We start from the raw sequence: 21,180 nt of genomic DNA, 5'->3' as shown, positions 1-21,180 counted from the left end.
GGGTGAGGCCAGCCCTGGGGAGGTAGTGCAGATATTTCCAATCACCCGTTAGTTCCCAGAGGGCTGCTGTCCTCACATAGACAACTTCTCTCTACTTTCACTCTTTGCTCTCGAAGTATGGTCTTCAGGAATGAACAGTGGCCTTGCCTAATGGCCTACTGCCTCGCGTTTGTCCCTCCTGATTTGGAGAGCACAGTGGCGAGATGAAACCCGGGCAAGAAGGCCTGGGGAAGATCTGTGGCAGACACTCCATGTGGGAGCTTGGGCGGGTTTGTCTCAGACCTGAAAGAAATCATGGCCTGATTCGGCAAATGAGGCCTGTAACACTACATCTGCAACTTTTTAAAAGTTACACTATATTTTTCATGAGCATAGGAAGGGCTGATGAGAATATTGAGGTTGAAGAATTTAGAAAAAAACCAAAGTCTATCTGCAAGATTAATATTAAGAGCTATAATATACATATTATAATTTTATATATTACATAAATAATATATAATATATAATATATAAATTATAGCTCTTAATTACTGAGCTGAATCACTTTGCTGTACAATTGAAACTGATACAACATTGTAAACCAACTATACTTCAATTAAAAAAAAAGAAAAAGAAAAATATTAAGAGCTATTTTAAAGTCCCCAGTAGCTCACTTTCAATGAAGCTCAAAGCTTGACTTTGAATTAACATCCAGGGCTCTTCTTAGGCTTTCACCATCCCCGCAAAAACAGCATTTTAATAAGTTGTTATGAGAAGAGAAAGCACTTTCTGCACTGTTTATTGAGAGGGAGAGAACTTTATACATTAGGAACTGGTGCACTTAAATTGTATGACAGATGAACCATAAAAACTAGGGGTCTTGTCCACAACACAGCTTCATTTTATATTATTACAGTTACTGATATTTAAAAAATGATGTAAACAAAATATGGATAAGTTATGCCAAAACAAAAGGCAATAAAATCCAGAAAACAGAAACAACACATATATAAGTTACCACATTAGATATTACAAATAGCTCAACACAGAGTGACATAGTAATAGCCCAAACCCCAAATTTTAGACAGTTCTGTACGGCATGAACAGAAATAAGGGAAAATGACACCGATCTGACCCAGGAGCGTTAAGAACAAGTTGTGCAGAAGTCTTCCGCACCCCACGTTCAATACTTGTCATTTGCAACCTACACATTTTCCCTCCTTTTACTGTTCCCTAAAGACAGGTTTTTTTTCCTTCAATGTTCTAAGGTAGGCTATTCACAATAAGATCCTGATAGGTGTCCAAAATTAGAACCTCAGCCTCCGGTGGTGAAAGCCTAATTTAATAGCTTGGTGGACTGCCCATGCCACACAGAAATGCTTTCACCACAATTCATCCAAGAGGCTTCTCACTCTCCACTTGGAAAACAGGTGGCAAAATAAAAAAAATATACGGTAAAGGAAAAGAAAATCCTTGTGTTTGTGTAATTTTTTCATCTGAAAAAGGCTAAGTTCACTGACTTTACAGATTTGAATCTGAATAACTGGTTTAATTTCTCTACCCATTGGCCTTGGTAACGTTGTGACATTCCCCTGAGTTTGGTTAATGAAAAGCAAAAGCAAACAAAAAGAGTGATTCGGAAAAACAGCATAAAACAGAGTTAAAACATTATGTGGTTGTAACTTTTGTACTTCCTGGTAAGTGTCAATGGCTCCAAGTAGCACTTCCACCAGTCTGATTTGACAATGTGTTTCCAACAGGAATCCTTGTACTCATGAGGATAAGGCACCAGGTTAAATGAAGGTGAAAGGTCTGACATGCTTGTGGAACGTGCAGGCTCCCAGCTTGCCTGTCTAAAGAGCAGCCAGCAGGGAAGAAGCAAAGTGATTCGTATTGAGGCAAAGGGTCCTGCAGGCCTCAAGTGGGTCAGAGAGTCTAGACTAGAAACACTAGGCAGTGCTGTAAGGCACTCCCACGGGGAAAGGAAACGAATGCAACGGCCAACATGAGAAGGAGCCACAGGGCCCAGTGGTCCACCAGCCAGTTTACCAGCCATGAGGCCTGAATCTGGGCTCAGGACTGGGGCGAGGAAGATCAAGGGAAGGGGAGAGAGGCTGGGCTGCAGCTCAGTGGCCTAGCAGGGAATCTTACTGTGCTAAGAGTTGCTGCAAGCGCCTGAATCTTCTACCTGGGTAACAACTGGCTTCACTCCAGACCTTTCTAACAAGATGGTGTCTCTTTCCACAGGGAGGAACCAAAGCAAAACAGCAGCTGTGTTTTCACTTGAGGTTAACAGAGCCTTCCATCACACCGGAGGCCACTGTAGGGGGAGAGGGCCCTATCGCGTGATCGCTTGGAGCCCATTTAAAATAATAGCCCTGACAACTGCGGGTGTGCTTGGAATGGTGTTCCACACTTTTCTTTTGACTTTAATCTAGAGTTTAACAATGACTTGGGGTGCTGGGGCCTAACTGTCGAGACACTGTCCCACATGATAGAAATCACATTTGTCTGTTCCGATGAACTGAGCAGGGCTTGTTCACCCATCGCTGGGTTCAAGTAGTCAAGTCGGGCAGTTAGTTCTACTAGGGTAGAACTGAGGGTTAGAAGAATGGTGCAGGGTACACAACACTCGGAGCTGTGTTGTTAATGCCCAGTTGTTAACAAGGACCAGGGAAAGGAAAACGGAGAGTGCTTCCGATGACTCAATTCAGGCCAACGAGGGCATGTTCACTTCTCTCAGTTTTGCCCCCAATTCTCTGCTTTTTCACATTATCTTAGAGGAAGGATAGTAGTGAGGCAGAAAACTCAAGAAATAAGGGGGAAACCGCACGCATCTCTCTTTACTGGGAGAAGTAAAACAAAAATAAAATCACCTTTGTGTTGACTCCAGGCAGTATTAGAATCAGGAGTTGAAGGTTTACTTCACAATCCAGTTATTTCAACACAGATCAGTGAAGGTAAGGAAGTCTGCCCAAACACAAGAACAGCAGCATTGGCTTAACCCTAAATTAGGAGCAGAGCGTACCTCGGCTTCCTCAGATAATGCCTCTCTGCAGAAAATGTTACTAAACATTTGCGGCCTCTTGCAAGTCCTACCCTGATATAGTAATTTACGTATGGCCTTTTCGGGCTAATGGGTAGAGAAGAAAGCCACAGGTTTGGAAGCCAAGCCTTTTCAAGAAAGTATGGGAAGAAACTATCGTATCAAAGTTCAGTGTGTACAGATGCAGAGACAAAAACAGAGGCCAGTCCCCATGCAAGGGCACTCATTCCAGCTTAGCAAAGGCTGCCTACAGCAGCTAGAGCGGTATGAACAGCTTGGCTCTCACTGCAGCCAGAAGGAAATCATGGCCCAGTCCCTCAGTGGGAGTCTGAAGGACACCACTGGGTTGGTTGGAAACCACAGATCCCAAGTCCTAGAGATATTCCCTTTTCGGTAGAGGCCTATTCTAGAAGAATCCAAAAGCGATTGCCTTCTCAGCTAACCAAGTATTAAAGCTCCTAAAAAGACTACCCTTTAGCACAACAAACATGAAGACGACTATAAATCAGTCCCCTGAAAAAGCAATGAAGCAAAGGGGGAAGATGAGAGTTTACACGGTTTTCATACAAAGAGCATTCAACTTCGAGAAAGAGCCGCCCTGGAGAGAACATGACTCCCATCCCAGTTGACTGCTTTTTAAGTACTTTGCGGCCTTCCTGCCGCGGTGCAAACTGAGGTCTATTTTAGGAACTGGCCTCTTTACTGCAGGGTGAGATGCCAACATTTCACCAGGGTTGGACTCTCTCACACATGAGTTTCTGGCACTGTGAGGAGGGATTTCCTCAAGTGATACACCAGGGAACGGGCCTTTCAAGAGAAAAGAGGTTGCCCTGAGTCGGCTGCCAGCTCTACGAGATTAATTGGCCATTTTCTCATGTGCTTTATGTGCAAGATATTTAATATGAGATGAAAAACGGACCATGAGGGAAAGCAGGTATTAGCCTGGTCTTAAGGAGGTGGTAATCCACAGATCTGCTTTTGTTTCGACAGTTTCTAAGCAGTGGAACAATTGCCTACAGTGCCCCAAGTAATTTCTTAGTGCTCAAAACAGTAAGGGCGTTCATGTGCGCTACGGCATTCTGGGATGAAAATAGCAATTTTGAATTTTCGTGGCAGACCCAACTCCTAAGCCGGCTCTGCTCTGTCCTATTAGATTTGGGGGGTGGTGGCCGAGCGTGTCATGTGGGCCTGCGGCCGGCACCGGCCGGGCTGTCAGGGCTCCACGAAGAGGAGAGAAAACAGAAGCAGCTGGGGTACGGTTCCAGTTCTGGGTAGCTGATGATGATAGCACATTCATTTCCACCACCCCCCCCCCCCCCCGCTTTTCAAAATAAGCAGAAAACGATGTGGGTGGAAAGTTCTCCTTATGAGTTCACAGGGACTGCCAATATTCAGCAGGGCCTGTAAATGGGCCTGGTGAAAGCAGAGGCCTTGAGAACAGATATCCAGAATGTCACCCTGACTTTCGGCGGGTCTGGCCCTGGGTGCCTGTGAGATGGGACAGGAAATTCTGTACATACAGTGAATACGCTAGAAGGGGAGGAGACGGCCTTGCACTTCAGGTCTCCCAAATGCAGTGTGCTGGGGACGGCCTCACTGACAGTCGGAATCACAGATACATTAATTACGGCAAAGGCAGAAGTAAGCTAGAGTGACAGGGAGCTGGGGGCGGAGGGAAAAAGGCACTTTGCCATCAGAGCACATCTGTTTTATAATAAGCAGGTCTACAATTCTCTTGTGAAAGATCATGTTCTGCTATCTTCTCTGAGGCTGGAAAATATAAATACTGTATTTCACGAAAGGGAGGAGGAAAGGGGAGATGATCAAATTTGTTTGCCTGTTTGCCAAGTGCTTGAGATTTTCCACCCTTTTTCTTTTGTGTGCGACAGTCTCTATAAAGTGGAGTGGGGTGGGCGCTGGGGGGAGTCAACTTGTTTTTCTAAGAGTAAATTGCACCGTAAGGTGTCTCATGAATAGCGCCCTGGCCTTTTAACAAGTTTTCATGCCTTGGTTATAGCTACTGTATAATCAGAAAATAAATGCATGCGTGGTGCTTTGCTATTACATTGAAATGTGTGGCCTGAGGCCAAAGGAACTGGCATGGGTAGAGAGGTGAAATGCTCACACCCAGCAGTCTGCACAAAAGTGAGTCTGAAATGTCTCGTCTCTAAACGGACGGAAGCATCATGAGTTGGGATCCGGAGGGAGCCGGGTGTGGTGGAAAGGAGCAACGGGGTTAAATGTCCCATGGACTCTGTGAGCCACTGATTCTCCAGATCCTACTAGCAGTGAAACTACTAAACCATGAAGGCATTGAAGGCATCTGCTCAGTGGAAATATACAGGATCTTCTCATACAGCCTATTGAGAATTGTTTCAATATAAGCTTATTTTTCTGTTCTGGAAAGAGTTAATGTGGAAGGAATGGGAGCCACGATTTCCAGTGCCATCCTACCTGCCATTTGGGTCACAGTGACTGCTACGCTGGCTCTTAAAAGGGCCCTGCAGAGGGAGAACATTCCCCCGCCAAATGCCTAAGCGATTCATTCTATTTCTTATTCCTATATTATCCTAGTACTTTTCATTTCAGTTTATGGTGGCAATTGCATATGTGTATATATATTTCTTTAAATCATATCAGATTTAATTCATTAATTGTATTTGTAAGTTTGGTATTTTCTTAATAGTCTGAAGTTGATATTTTAAAGTTCCAAGTTACTCTGATTTTTCAAGACAATTAAAAAATATGAAAGCAGAAGTGGTTACATTGACAAATTAAAAGTCAAAATGAGAGGGCAATGAAGAACAATGAAAAATAAAGCACTTATAATGAATAGGTGGGAACTGCCTACACAGGATTCTGTGAAAAGAAATTGCAGACCATCTCTTGGAACGTCCGTACTCTACATCCGACCTCCTGGTCTATAAACCGATGTATTTAACAACAATCCTAGGCAATTTCCTCAGGCCAGCACCATTAAAAAATCGTAACCGTCACCCATGAAACTCCTGGAAGACTGGTCTTAAGAGAGCCATGTTTCCAGCCTGGCAAATACCGTGGAGCGTCACATCACTGGGCAGGCGTTGGGATTCGTACCAGCAAACAGACCGACAACATGTAGGTTACCGAGGTCTTTTCTCAAGCAAAACCCTTTCTGAGATTAACTTCAGAACCAGCACTAGCTCCCCTAATAAATTAGGGCCACATGCTTTCTGTCGGAGGGAGCTCGCACTCCTGATTTCCAAGCCATTCAACTCAGCTGAGGTGAACTCTGCCTCTGCGAAGATACCGAGGTGAGAGCCAGGGACACCGGGTCCTGGAAGGATCCAGGAGTCATTGCTGTGTTTTGAAGATTTTCTTATGAAATATGATGATGGGTGCTTGCCTCAGTTACCTCATCCTCTGTGAAGGCTAAAAATAAATAACACAGAAATAACTCGAAGCACTGTTGCTCTGCAGGAAATGCTTTCTCCTGTGTCCTGTGTAATAAATGGCCCTTGAGAGCCGAAAAAAAAGTCTGAACTATAAAGCCTTGTGTGTAAAACACGTTTTGCTTGGGAGCAAGCAGCTGAAATTCATGGCTAAGTATAATTCGGCTACTGGTAATTTTTTGAGCCACAAAGCTCCATGGACCTTTAGGACAACGACTTATACAGAACATACGTACAGGACGTATAGGTATGTGTGTGTGTACATTTATAAATATATATCTGTATCTAGCTGAGGGTGAGACGTACTCTTCTCCCGGAGGGGTCTAACTGGCTAGTTAGGAAGCCATTGGGGCTGATGAATGCTTGAGAGGTCACTGCCCGGCCTTGGGCTCCCGCTGAGTCAGGTGTTCTGGAAGGACAGCTCAAACATGTTGCAAGCCTCCTCCAGGCTCTCGTCCATGTTCAGCCTCCGCCAGAAAGACTTCTGCTTCATCTGCAGCTCTCGGCGGACACACCTTGGGCAGGGGACAGACTTTTCTTTGCATTCAGAGTGGAAAACGGCTCCACAGCTTTCACACCTGCAAAAGCCAACCACAGAGATGATGAGCAAGGTTGAAATGAGCAGGGCAGGATGCCGGAAGTCCAGTGGCCTCTGTGCAGCTCGGGCCACAGCCTTTTATTCCGGCCAGCCCTGCCCCCGGGAAGAGACGTGACTCATAGAAATGGGCTCCTCCCTTTTCCAAAATGCTCAAGGTTGAATTTCACTTGAAAAACATACCTTTTTTTTTTTTTTTCTGATTAGAACTAGCTGGGGGGAGGCTTCTGGCTTCTGGGGGGAGGGGAGTCAGCAGTCAGCTAGCAGTTTTGTGACCACGGTGACGATGGACTGAGCTCTAGAAGCTCCGTGTGTTAGCTCCACTGAGAAAGAAGTGGGGTAGTGACTCTAGGGTGAAGTGACAGAAAATGAGTGAAGTGCCCTGCCAACTGAAAACACGCCCAACACCGGTGACAGCCCCTGCGTTACAGCTGTGAAAACGTGACTCTCCACTTCCGCTAACAAGAGCCAAGTGGTTCCCTGTGACTCCTTGCCTTCGACACTTTGGAAAGGTAAAATGACACATTTTCATTTTCTGAATGATATCCTGTGGTTTGTTGCTCTTCTGAGTTTTTTTTTTAAATTAGGAAGCCCCACAACCTTTTGAAATCTACTTGCATAACACAAGTGGGAACAGTAAAGCATGAGAGAGTGGGGAAGAGAATTTTTTTTTAAGAAAAAAACAACACACAGATATTGTAATTTATAGAGAGGAGACATTCCAGGTGGATGACTAGTTTGTTGTTTGGCTCGGTGGAAGCCTGTACAGGAGTCTAAATGGCTGTTTTTACTGCAAAGTCTTTAATAATGAGTAACTGACAAGCACAACTATAGCTGCTCCAGTGGGTGGCTTGCCAATGTGGATTAAGTTCTCATCCTTCCACACATGAGTGACAACCGACTACGACCTCATCCCGGGAGCCCAGGGAATTGGGCCCGCATGATTTTGTTCAACCAGCAATCTTGATGGAGGGTCCAGCACTGGACCAGTTTCAAAGATAGCTGTGAAGGAACCGGTCCTCGGGGCTCAGCCTTATGCCTCTTGCCTGGGTGTAGGATGGTCTTTGGGGCACCATTCCCTGGCCTGCTACTTACTTACCACTCAGGACTCAAAAGTTTGATCAAAGGAGGATATCCAGGAGAGAAGGTAGTGACTTAGAGGGAGAGGGGCTGTATCTACCAGCTGAGAGATCAAAAGACAGAAGCTTCACTGCACCCAGCAGTCTCTACCCCCAGCTCAGATCTCTGGGCCAAATATAGCATAATAGCAGTTAGCAGAGCAGGCAGAGTGAGATGGCCTGATGTCAATCCCACCTTCAAATCACTTTCTGCCTGTAGGACTGCTATAGACTGAATTGTGTGCCCCCCAAATTCCTATGTTGAAGCCCTAACCTTCAATGTCTCTGTATTTGGAGATGGGGTCCTCAGGAAGTAATTTAGATTAAATGAAACCATAAGGGTAAGCCCTGATCTGATAGGATTCGTGTCCGTACAAGAAGAGACAACAGAGAGCTCTCTCTTTCTCTTCCCCTGCGTGTACTCAGAGGAAAGGCTGTGTAAGGACTGAGGCAGGAAGGCGGCCACGTGCAAGCCAGGAAGAGAGCTCTCACCAGAAACCAAGCTCTGCTGAACCTTGATCTGGGACTTCCAGCCTCCAGAACTGTGAGAAGTAAATATCTGTTGTTTAAGCCACCCAGTCTGTGGTATTCTGTATGACAGCCTGAGCTAAGACAGTTACTTGAGCAAGTTAACTTCACTTCCCTGAGCTTCAATTTCCTTATCTGCTAAGTTGGATTTCCATTAACATGTGCCTGCCTCATCTGGTGTTACGGGGCTCAAATGAGATAATGCATAAAGCGTTTACACAGTTCCTGGCACCTGGTAAGTGCTTAATAATACAGCTAAGACGGCGCCTTCCAGTGTAAGCAGTTACCTGCTGCCTTTCTGCAAGTCTTCATTTTAGCCTGATTTCACTTATGTCACCATGGTGACCTGAGGACACCTTGATCAACCCCCTCATTTCAGAGAGAAGAAAACTGAAGTTCTAATAGGGCTAGTGGTTGTCTCATGAGGACACGGTGAGTAAAAGACAGAGTTGTGACTAGAACCCAGGACTCCTGGCAGCCCAGCCAAGGCTGGTACTGGGCCCTGGTCATCTGAGTGAGACCAGGTTACCATGAGGGAAATGCAGGGGTTCAAGTTAGAACCCTGGTGTTCAAATCTCAAATCTTTCTTTGAGTGATCTTGGGCGTGGAATTGACGTTCTTGGTGCTCTGGTTTCCTCATTTGGAAAATGCTACCCACAATGACCTCCTTCCTACTTACTCAATGGGGTTCTGAGACGAACATGGGTGGATGTACGTGGAAGGGCTGTTCAAATGGCAAGTGCTCTGAGGAGCAGGCGAGGGTGACACCACCTCTCATGGTGACACTGGTACCTGCCTTCCTGACTGGAGCTGCGCTGGCTGGGCAGTCGACATGCTGGGGTCATCTCTATGATCTCTCTGCCCTCAGCCCCTCCCTCCTTCCCAGGGAGAGTAGGGCCGAGGCATGAAGGTCAGACTCAGGTGTCCTAGTGCCTCTCTTGTCTGGCTGGCTCTTCCCCAGTGTCTGTGGCTTTGTCCCCAGTGGGTCACACCTCTGTAACCTCCTACCACTGAAGCGATATGAATGGTAACTTCATCAAATAAATTTCCTCCTTTCTGCCCCCTTTGTCCTGCTGACTTAGTCAGTGACTTATACACCTAGGGATGTTGCCCTAGGGCAATAATTGATAAGGAGAGAACCGCTGGGTTCCTTTAGTACCACTCCCTTATCTCTGCTGATTCCCCCTCCCACCCTGCTGTGAGTGAAGAGGTTGAGTCTTATCAGATATTTCTGGTGCAACAAACACCCATGGGGTGATGGAGGGACCAAGTACACCTGCTCTTTCTAACCAAAGGTCAGTAACTGAAAAAAAAAAGTCTGAGATAAAAAATTAATGATTTCAAAACAGAGCCAAGTCCTATTTTTTCTAACAATCTGTAACCCAGCAGGCATCTTTTGATCTGTATAATGGACAGACTGATCAATGACTTTCCCAAATTCAGAGACTGTATTGTTAATTCCCCCCCCACCCCGATTTTCTCTTTAAAGGAAAAGAACAAGGGCAGGAAAAGGAAGGAGGAAGAGAAACTGTTTCTCGCATAAGAGTTATGTAGCTCTGTGATATAAATATAATGTGCAGGAAAAATATTTACATTAATTTTGTAAATAGGTATGCTCCTCTTTGAGAATAGGACTTTATTAAAAAGAACCTTTCACTTTAAAAGGATTCACTGGCTCCTTAGTGTTTACTGAATTTCCTGACTGTATTTAAAATTTAACAAACATAACTTTTTAGGAATACACCTTTTTATTTATTTATTTATATCAATTAATTAATTAATTAATTAATTAATGTATGGCTGCATTGGGTCTTCGTTGCTGCACATGGGCCTTCTCTACTTGCGGCGAGCCGGGGCTACTCTTCATTGCGGTACACGGACTTCTCACCGTGGTGGCTTCTCTTGTTGCAGAGCACGGGCTCTAGGTGCGCAGGCTTCAGTAGTTGTGGCTCGTGGGCTCTAGAGCGCAGGCTCAGTAGTTGTGGCATGTGGGCTTAGTTGCTCCGCGGCATGTGGGATCTTCCCGGACCAGGGCTCAAACCCGTGTCCCATGCAATGGCAGGCGGATACTTAACCACTGTGCCACTAGGGAAGCCCTAGGAATACATCTTTTATACAAGGCAAATCTACCAATGTAATCATGTGTGCAGAAAATTGCCACAGATAGTGAAAGAGCAATGTCCCTTTGGCATTCCTCAGTGATAAATCAAATGAAAGCCAGCACCTTCATTTCTGAGTCATCCGGTCAAGCAGTCAGCAGTTTCACTGCTTTTTGGTTGTTGCTGTGCCCCACGGAGAACAAAGACCATATGGCCTCCCTTCCCAGTGTCATGTCACAGAGGATGCGACTGTAGGGACACATACTTGCTATTGACCAGGGCCATCCAATGGGTTTTTCCATTTTTTTCTTGAAAACATTCATTGCTTAATCCAGGAGTCTCAACCTCGGCACTATTGATGGTTTGGGACAGAGCCCTTTGCTGTGGGGGGCAGTCCTGAGCACTGCTGGATGTTTAGCAGCCTCCCTGGCCTCTACCCACTGGATGCTAGTGGCAAACCCCGCTCCTCCCTTGTCAATGCTTCCAGACACTGCCAAACGTCCAAAAGTCCCCTGGGTGGGAGATCTTCCCAGTTGAGAACCACTGACCTAGCCTATCTGGATGAGGCATCACAGAGGGGGTACCCAGGGAGTACTTAAACAGTGCCCTCCCCAGGTGGAATGTGCAAGTGTCACCTGCTGGCTTATGCTAATACCAACCAATAAGGTCCAGCGTAGTGTATTTATTCATATCATTTTCACAAATACATATTTTAATACATCATTTGATTAAAATAGCTGAAACTCACTAGCATTAACCATCCTGTGGTTGCTAAAATTAATTTAGGACATCATTTAAGAAGTCAATACCGGGCTTCCCTGGTGGCGCAGTGGTTGAGAATCTGCCTGCCAATGCAGGGGACACGGGTTCGAGCCCTGGTCTGGGAAGATCCCACATGCCGTGGAGCAACTGGGCCCGTGAGCCACAACTACTGAGCCTGCGCGTCTGGAGCCTGTGCTCCGCAACAAGAGAGGCCGCGATAGTGAAGAGGCCCGCGCACAGCGATGAAGAGTGGCCCCCACTTGCCACAACTAGAGAAAGCCCTCGCACAGAAACGAAGACCCAACACAGCCAAAAAAAAAAAAAAAAAAAAAAAAGAAGTCAATACCCATGACACAATTCTGTGCATTGACTAGTAACCTGCAACTTTTTATCAACTCACTCTGATTTTTCCATCCTCCCCAAAGGCCACCTTGGTGGTTGACCCTCCATCACATTTATTTGCTCTTTGGCCAAGAACTTCTGAGGTGTTTCTCTGTGGTGTACTTTGCTTCTTCATACCCTATCTAAGCCAGCTAGAGGACCAAAACCAAATACTTTTGTATTTGCCCCATAAAATAATTTGCTTTCACCTAATTGTGAAGCAGTTAGGTTTTAGCAACTTCTACAATGGAAAAGAGACCAGTAAAGTATCAGCGAGGCCACTTACTGCAGAGGGGAGAGCTCAGCTAGAGAGAGGAACCCTTAGTTCTTGGCCCAGTGGCCCCAGCATCACTGGGATCTTGGGGGAAGTTACTTCATCTCTGAACCTCACTCTCCACAGAAGTCAAAGAGAAAGTTGGATTAGATGGTACCTAAGGTTCCTTCCAAACCTGCAGATTTTGTGCAGGGGAAAAAAGGCTACTCTGGCTTTTATCCTTCTCTTTCTAAAACTTTCTTGCCCCAAGGTCTGTGGATGAATGAGAGGGAATGCAGCTTTGCTGGCCCCTCCTCAGAAAATCTCAGGCTGACAAGCTGGGAATGAATGAGATGAGCCTTAAAGTGAAGAGCATCACTTTAAATTTGATTTATTTGCATTGATTAATCAAGCTGTGAAATAGCTTATACGTATCAGTGCATACAGCTCTGATTATCAGGAATTTGGCCAAAAGGAGCTGACTCTGTCCCTTCAAATAAAATTTCAACTAAACATTAAGGACTCCTTTTTAAGCCTCCTCCCAATCTTCATCAGCATCCCTTTTCCCCAAGAAAAAACCCCAGAATTGTTAAATGTTGTGGGGTTTTTATTCTTCTATTTTTATTTTTATTTATTTTTATTGGTGGGGACTGGCTAGAGGCAGTAGTCGTTTGCCACCCTATATGGAAGTACTTTTGTGTTTTAAACATTGGGACAGCCACACTGGAGCGGGCCAGGTGCATATCAGCACGGGATATACCAGAGGATGTGTGAGGAGAAAGGAGTAACTCAAGGTCTGCTTCTACAGAAGCTCTAGGGGGCAATGCCATTAATGATCTGTGTATGCCCTGGCAAACTGGTCCCCTTCCTTGGGACAGGGGCAGGGGAATATCTCCACCATTTGGGGGCAACACAAATCTCATTCTATGTCTTAATAAAGGCATCATCGAACAAGACTCTATACATTTTATAAACAGTCTTTGACCTAAAACTTAGCTTACTGACCTAGGGCAAATGAAAGAGAGGTCCAGAACCTAGAGATCGAATAGTCAATTGCCAAGAAATCAGACAGACAGGGTGTTCTTATTATAGCTATCAAACTCAAGAAAACTAACCTGTGACAAACTAACAGAACTAAATATGTGCAGGAAAAAAGGTTTGCTTCTCAAATACTATGGCAAAGAAGCAAGAATTCCTGGCTGCAGAGAGTTTCCTGTTCTGGAATGCTAATGACATGAGGCCAATTAGAGACAGGCTGGCGATGGCTTTGTCTGTGCCCTTCCAGATTCTAGCTGCACACAGGGAGGTCGCAGGAAGCTGCTAGAGGCCTCTGCCCCAGGTTGAGGTCACTGAGATGCTTCTGCTCTGTTCATGTTGGGTTCTTCCCCTGCTGCATTTTTATTTTTGGCTCAGGCAATGACCTCAGATATTTCACTAGGACTGAAATTCAGGCTTAGTTTGGTTGGATCTCTGACAAGCGAAAGGCAGGCCCACAGAGCAGGGTAGAGCTTTGGCTGATTTCCACTCAGTAGAGCCCACAGCGAAAAGGGTGGGGTGCAGAAATAAGTGCACATTATCAGGCATGCGAGTGCGGTTTGGTGTATGGCTACTATGTAAGACGCCCCATAGGGTCACCAGATATTATTGGTTTTTCCAAGAAACCATGATGATTATTTAAATCTCTTAGCTAAGGGAGGTAGTTATTGGGGCCTGGTTATTTTAATGTTTTGGGTTGGTGTTTTCTTCTGTTCTTCAGGAAGTGAATGTAAGCAAACAATTTATAATTTGCTTAAATAGGAAATCAGCCAATATCATATATAGCATATGCCTGCATGTGTGTGTGTATATGTGCTATGTATGTGCTTACATACGTATATGTATGCTGTTTAGAAGAATGCACAGAACATGTTACTAAACATTCAAAGGTAAAGTGAATTAAATATGATTTAAACAGATGATGGAACCTAACAGATTCATCCATTTGCGGGAAATAGAGCTAAAATAAAAAATTGTTAACACGTAATTTCAGTAAGAAACTGATTATGGTTGGTGCTGATGGGTGGGTAGGGTCCAAGATTCACGGCCGCTGCCTGGAGCACCACCTCCAGTCAAGCCTTGTGCCAGGAAATCCACACTCTCCAGATGCCCCTCTAGTTTGCCCCGGGAGAAGCAGCTGGGAAAGGGAGGAAGAGGCAAAGGGTCTGGTGACGGATTACAGAACTCTCCTGGCTCCTTGCAGAGCGAGGGATGAACTGCATTTGGGTCTATCACATTTAGGGTTGTTCACTGTGATTTTTTTTTCCTTTTTTGGCTGGGGGTAGGGAGGTGGGGATTGAACAGGTATGCATAACGTTTGACTGGAATTATATGAGACTAGAAAAGATCCAGCTCCTTTGGCTAAATGTCTGGCAGATTGAGGCATGTATGTGCTAATTTGTATATCTATTCTAGTAGTTCTGCTTTGTAAAATGCACATACAGTAAAATCAAATTAGATATTTAAATTAGGCAATATCTATATGGCCCTTTGCCCCTATTTTTATATAAATTATCCTTATAATAGCTCTCCTATTTGTTTTCCCTTCTGTAAATAAGTCAGTCAGTCAGTAAATAGATAAAAATGAAATGAAATACTAAAATAACTAGTGGCTTATCTGGTCCCAGAACTAGTAAATGGTGATCAACTTGGGACTTGATTCCAGTCTTCTGACTTAAACCTGGCCCTCTGTCCCCAGTTCCTAGCCACAGGGTCCTTTAAGTTATTCAGTATATCCCCACATACCTGCTAAGACTCAAATCTGGGAAGAACAATTGGTATGCCCTGCAATGATCTTTTTCTTTACATTTTAATCCCTGCAGTTAATTAAGGAAGGTTTTTTTTTTGCCCCTGACTGCAGCCCACAAAGCATTTGGCTTTCACAGGTCTTGTACTTTTAGTTTGTAAACCAACCTCAGCTAATACGTTTGACAAGTGCTTTACTTAAAATCTCGGCTTTGAAATAGAATGTAAACAAGGGTTAATTAATTCATTTGTCAATTTTTCTATCCTGCTGGGGACAATACCTCACCATTATCTTTAGTGCAAACGCTTAATAAATGCTTCTTGCTAATTTGCAGGTGGTGACAGGACTTCTCAGTAATACTCTATTTATGTAAAATCATAATAGATTTGACCTGAATGAAATAGTCTTTTGGGGATAGGGAAAAACTGGAATTTCTGACACTTCTAAGTTTTTTTTAAAATGGTTCACCTGGCAGTTAATATCATTCTCAACAGACAAATGTCCATCACTTCTTGGGATTACTTGAGGATTTAAAAGTTTTCTATAATATCTGGAAAAAGTTAGAATATATTATAATTGTACCCATTAAAGAACCATAAATAAGAGCAATGGCTTTCTGTAAAAATCTCTAAAGTAGTTCAAAACACCTAAGAGTCCAAGAGATGTTTAGAAATGTCTTGCTACATCTAAGACAAAGGCAGTAAATATAGAATTTATTAGGCTAATGCAGATTAAAAAAAAATTATCTTGGCTTATATATGGACTTTTGTTAATTCACCAGCCTACCTTTTTAATGTAAAACTGAAAAATTTAACTGTCAAGTTTTTGAAGTAAACCTCTTTAAAAGAAATAATAATTTATAACAATGGTATCTAAGACCCTTGAATGGGATTTACTTGTATTTAACATATTACATTTCAGTTCCTCAAAGCACTAAGACACTTAATGGAACACAAAAGAAACTGTCAAGCACGGGTACATTAGAAAAATGCAGAAAAGTTCAGAAGGTAAATCTAATTTTATAAACAGCATGATTAGTTGCTTAGGAATAAGTTAGTGATGTAAATTTAAAAGGAGAAAGGCATTCAAATAGAAGACCCAAAGTGTTTTGGCATTAATTTACACTGTTCCCCTATTTGTCTCGTCTCACCAATACATTCTCTACAAGACAGTATTACATCATTTTCTAATACTCAATGTGTTCTAGGCCAATGGCTCTAAAAGTATGGTCCCTGGACTAGCCAAACCAGCATCGCCAGAGAATTTGTTAGAAATGCAAATTATTGGGTTCCATGCCAGACTTACTGAATCATAAACTACAGGGTGGGGCTTGTCAATCTATGTTTTAACAAGCCCTCCAGAGAATTCTGATGAATAAGAAAACTTTGAAAACGAATGCTCTAGGCCAATCATTTCCAAAGACAGCTGGGCTGTCTAATATATTAGACAGGGCTGTTCTAAACACTTAGAACAAAAACATGGACTTTGCAAAATGAAATAGGAAGTGATATTAATTACCGTTTTTATATAGGGCTTTACATTTCATATCTATTAATATTTTCCCATAGCTGATATGTAAGAATCTCATTTTATTTTGCTTTCCTTAATTACAATGTGGAGTTGTTCTTGTATTTATTGGCCATTTGCATGTTTTTTCTGTATACTGGCTTGTGACCTTTGCCCATTTTCTAATGACTTTTATAGATTTTTTTATATTTAGGAAATTAATACTTTGTCACATGTGGAAAATATCTCTCCAAGTTTCCTGTTTACATTTGCCTTTATCTATAAAATTTTAGGCATTTAACATTTTAAAGATGTATTTAAAAGCATTTTGCTTTCATGACTTCTGGGTTTGTGTCAAGCTTAGAGAGACCTTCCCCACTTTAAGACGACAAAAATATTCACCCATCTTTTCTTCTAGTACTTTATGGGTTTTGTTTTGTTTTGTTTACATTAAAATATTTGATCCAGTTGGAATTTATCTTGATGTAAGATGTATGGTAAAATCCAGCATTATTTTTCTTTCTTCAAATGGCTATCTGATTCCCAGTTCCTTTTATGGAATGATCCATTTTTGTTTCACTAATTTGCTGTGCTACCTTTATCGTGTGCTAAATTCCCGTATTACCTGGGTTTATTTCCATACTTTCTGAAATCCTATTCCATTGATCCATTTTCCTATGCCAACACTATACTGTTTTATAATACATTTGTATATCTGGTAAAAACAGTCTCCCTTCAAGTAAACAACTTTAGAGTTTATAACCCTAAAGAGTTATAACATTCTATGTTGAATATATTAGCAAAGTTTACTGCTGCCCATCTTTATGTTAAATGAAAGAATTTGAAATGTAAATAATCAACCAATTAATTAAATTTATATTATAGTTTTATTTCTTAAGTTTATTTAAAAAGAGATGCACCTGTATAAGCATCTCAGGTGGTCAAGGACAAATCCTGACTTTAGACATCTGACTGTTTGAACATCTCAGTTTTTTTTTTTTTCATCTTTATAGTGTCAAAGGTATTGTTTAACTTTTGGTGGGTTAAACTAACAGACCGTTTACATGTTTATAAAATTAGGAAACACTGTTTAATTGTTCAATAATGTATAAACTTTTAGTAATTAAAATTATCCTAACGTGTTTGAACCAAGCATGTATTGGAAAAATAATGCAATAATGCTTAAAACCTGGTACTGTCAACATATAGTAACACTGAATGAGGGAAAAAGGCAAGAACAACAATGCCTGTTTTAGCAGCCCCTTTGATTCAGTGAGAACATTATTTGGAACTTTTGCTTCCACTCTGCATATTAGTAAAAGCTGGATGGAACTGATAATCACAGTAATAAAAAGTTACGAATAGTTATGCTATGTACACAAGCAATAAACAGACATGTGAGACACCTGAAAGTCACTAAAAATTTTATTTCTTTCAACACTGCACTGTGTATATTCATAAGACAGGACTAGGGTGGAGAAGGCTAGGTGGTAGTATATCAGCAAAGGAAACTCTCAAAGGGAGCAACGTGCTCACTCACTGGGGGAAGCCAGTGGGTGCCTCTCGCTTCGGTCTGATTAGCAATGTGCTTGCTAACTAATAAATAAGCCTTTTCTCTTTCATTGCCTCCGGGAGGTGGCTTGGGCAAGCTGTCTAGAGCCCTCAGTGAGAAAAACTGAGGTGAGAAACTTTTGTGGGGTTAGGCCCAGAGAAGGGTTAAGTACTGCTCTCAGGTACTTTCTAAGTATTAAGGTTCCCCTGATTAGGTCTCTCTCTTTTAAACAGTGGAACTTAACGTACCTCTCAGGAAAGCTGAAAGCAGAGGAAGGGAAAAGTCACCCTTCACGCTTGCTGCTTTGACATTCACATCACTTGTCCCTAAACCCCTGAATTGGTGCCCATTTCTGATACTGCAGGAAAACCATGCTCCCCCCTCAGTTTACCTCAGGCCTCACTCTCCCACCCTAATTCCATCCTTCCTCCCCTTCCCTGCCCCCCACCTTGTCTTCCTTACTGCCAAGGAAAATTTGCTTGTTTCTTCATCCTCAGTTCTGAAATTTTTCTTTCCAATCATTAATGTAAGCTGCTTTCCCACCTAAGTCTTTTAATTTAAATTTCCTTTCTCCTCACCGTCTCTTTCTAGAAAGAGAGTGTTAACTCCCCTCTTAAAGAATAGCTTTAAGATACTTCAACCTCCTCACTCTCAAGGCCGAACTAGATCTTTTAGTTTAAGTTATATCAGTCCAAGTTAGTGGCTTCTAACGTTTCCAATGCAGTCTTTAAACCAGCCAGTGATTCATTATTTGCCAGCTAGTCTACTATGTTATTGGTTTTATAAAAGGCAATTCCCACATTTCTGTTTTTCACATGAATTACCTCTTTCTTCAATGCTCTCTTGCCCTGTTCTCTCACCCAAAGGTTACAAAATTCTTTCCATTAATTTTGGTGAGAACACCCATCGCCACTGCCAACCATCACCAGAAGTTAAGTGAAACTAGTTGAGGGCATGTAGTCGTCTTTTACCCTTCTAGGATGCTCTGTGCATCCCTCAAATTTTAGGCTAGTGCTCTGACAACAGGGTGAGGCAGGAAGGGTACCGTACTGGGGTATGACAGCCTGAATCTCCAGCTAGCTATGGGTGTGGTGTGGTGGGGGACACTGGCTTCCATCGGGGGGTGGAGGGGGTGGGGAAGGGGTGTGTGTTGCAGGACGTGGGGGTGATGGGCAAATGACTGCTAAGCTTCCCAAGTTCTACGCTCTGATATAATTCATTCCAAATATAATAGCAACTTTTGCATAGAGTGTAAACAGCTATGAACTGTGCCTTTATCTCTATTTTAAGTACTCTGAAAGAATCAGGAACCAAACAGATGATTATTAATGGTAGCTACAGATGGCACAGGCAGGTATTTCCTGATGCAGCGTTGAGCGGTTTAATATTCAGAATACAGAAGGGGTTTAATAAAGATACGATAATGCACATTAGATGCTGAAATAAAAACAAAATGACGACTTAAACAGGTTACTATCTGTACTCCTGTAATTAGTTGGATGAAAAAAGTCTCAAAATATCATAAACATATACTGACAAAACCAAGATACTGTTGTACCTCTTGTAATTCTAGAGCACAAAAACAGTTCATTTCAGAACATATTGCTCAGTCTGAAAAGTCAACATTTTTTGTATGGAAAGGTAAATACTTCTTCTCTTCCCTATTGTGTATTCAGGTTACTTATTTACAGTCCCACGGGGAAGGAAAAAGCACACACTAAGAAATGAGCTAAAAGATGTTTTGAAAATTAAGTTATCCGGGTAGCTTAGCAAAGCTCAAATTTTTGACAGTGAAGTCTCCATTGGGCCAATAAAACACATCTGTCCCTAATATATCATAGAATGTTAGCTATCACTCGATAAAGTCAGGTCTCTTGGTAATGTCTACATTTAAACAGACAATTTCCCTGAAATTAGTTTAAAAGCTATTTAAAATAAAAGAAAATAGGTTGGTAAGTACAGATTTGAAGAACTACAATAAAGTAAACCATCCATTCATAAATTATTTATTGAGCATTCACTATGTGTTGTTCTAGATGTAGAGGATGGAGCAGTGAGCAAAATAGAAAAAGTCCATTTCCTCATGGATCTTACGTTATTTCAGAATGGTGGACTGAATCACAATTTGAATTTACATCTTAATCCCTTTGGGTGAAACGTATCAAAAAAATCAGTCAACTTCACTGAAAACGTTATGACAAACCATCAAACAGACTAATACAAAATGCTAAGCAATGGAGCTGAAGTAAAGCTCTTACTTCTTTGGTCAATAAGAGCTTAAAACAGTGTCATACGCCTGATGTGTAGATGGTGGGGCAGCTTGTTAAAGGTCACACAGCAATTTAGTGGCAGAGTTAGGAATGACATCTAGGCTTTCGTATTCCCGGTCCAGTGATCTTTCTGTGGGCTAGCCTGCCTTTACTTATGGATCTTGCTAATTTTAGAGCCAATTAAATTTTTTTTTCCTGTAAAAGTACCCATCAGTAGAAGTGTATAGATTAAATACGACTATTTTCCTGGTTCTAATATGATGTGATAAAAAGACTGGGTATAAAATTACGTATTTCATACAATCTCAATTTTATTAAAAAAACATATATGCATATGTATGTATGGAGCATTTTCTTCTTTATGCTTTTATATACTTTATTTAATTTATTGTTTATTTTTATTTTTAAAAAGTTATTTATTTATTTACTTATTTATGGCTGTGTTGGGTCTTTGTTGCTGCGTGCTGGCTTTCTCTAGTTGCAGCGAGCGGGGGCTACTCTTTGTTGCGGTGCGCGAGCTCCTCATTGCCGGGGCTTCTCTTGCTGCAGCGCACGGGCTCTGGGCGCGCAGGCTTCAGTAGATGTGGCACGCAGGCTCAGCAGTTGTGGCGCACGGGCTCAGTTGCTCCGCGGCACGTGGGATCTTCTTGGGCCAGGGCTCGAACCCGTGTCCCCTGAATTGGCAGGCAGATTCTTAACCACTGCGCCACCAGGGAAGTCCCTAATTTTATTTTTTATTTTACTTTTATATACTTCCAATTTAATGAACATCAATTTAGTTTATAATTGGAAAGTTAAAACAAGAGTTAAATAACTTCTCCCCCTCCAAACCACAAAAAATTAGGTTGACTAAAACGCTTAGAGATAAAATGATTAAC

General features: G+C 42.4%; 1 protein-coding gene across 7 annotated transcripts in view; it reads right to left on the bottom strand.

Moving 5' to 3' along the window:
* Positions 1-1,489: 1,489 nt before the first annotated feature.
* PLEKHM3 (pleckstrin homology domain containing M3) overlaps positions 1,490-21,180 on the bottom strand; it is a 203,709-nt gene continuing 184,018 nt past the window's right edge. For all 7 annotated transcript variants that reach the window (XM_068544574.1, XM_068544573.1, XM_068544572.1 and 4 more), the window contains one exon: positions 1,490-7,034. In XM_068544574.1, coding sequence (XP_068400675.1) covers positions 6,857-7,034 — 178 coding nt within the window. In that variant the 3' untranslated portion in view covers positions 1,490-6,856. The remainder of the gene's footprint in view (positions 7,035-21,180) is intronic.

The sequence above is a fragment of the Eschrichtius robustus genome, chromosome 5 (genome assembly GCF_028021215.1).
Source record: "Eschrichtius robustus isolate mEscRob2 chromosome 5, mEscRob2.pri, whole genome shotgun sequence".
In the NCBI taxonomy this organism is placed as follows: Eukaryota; Metazoa; Chordata; class Mammalia; order Artiodactyla; family Eschrichtiidae; genus Eschrichtius; species Eschrichtius robustus.
Note: the sequence above shows the minus strand (reverse complement) of the source record. Positions and strands in the feature narration are given on the sequence as shown.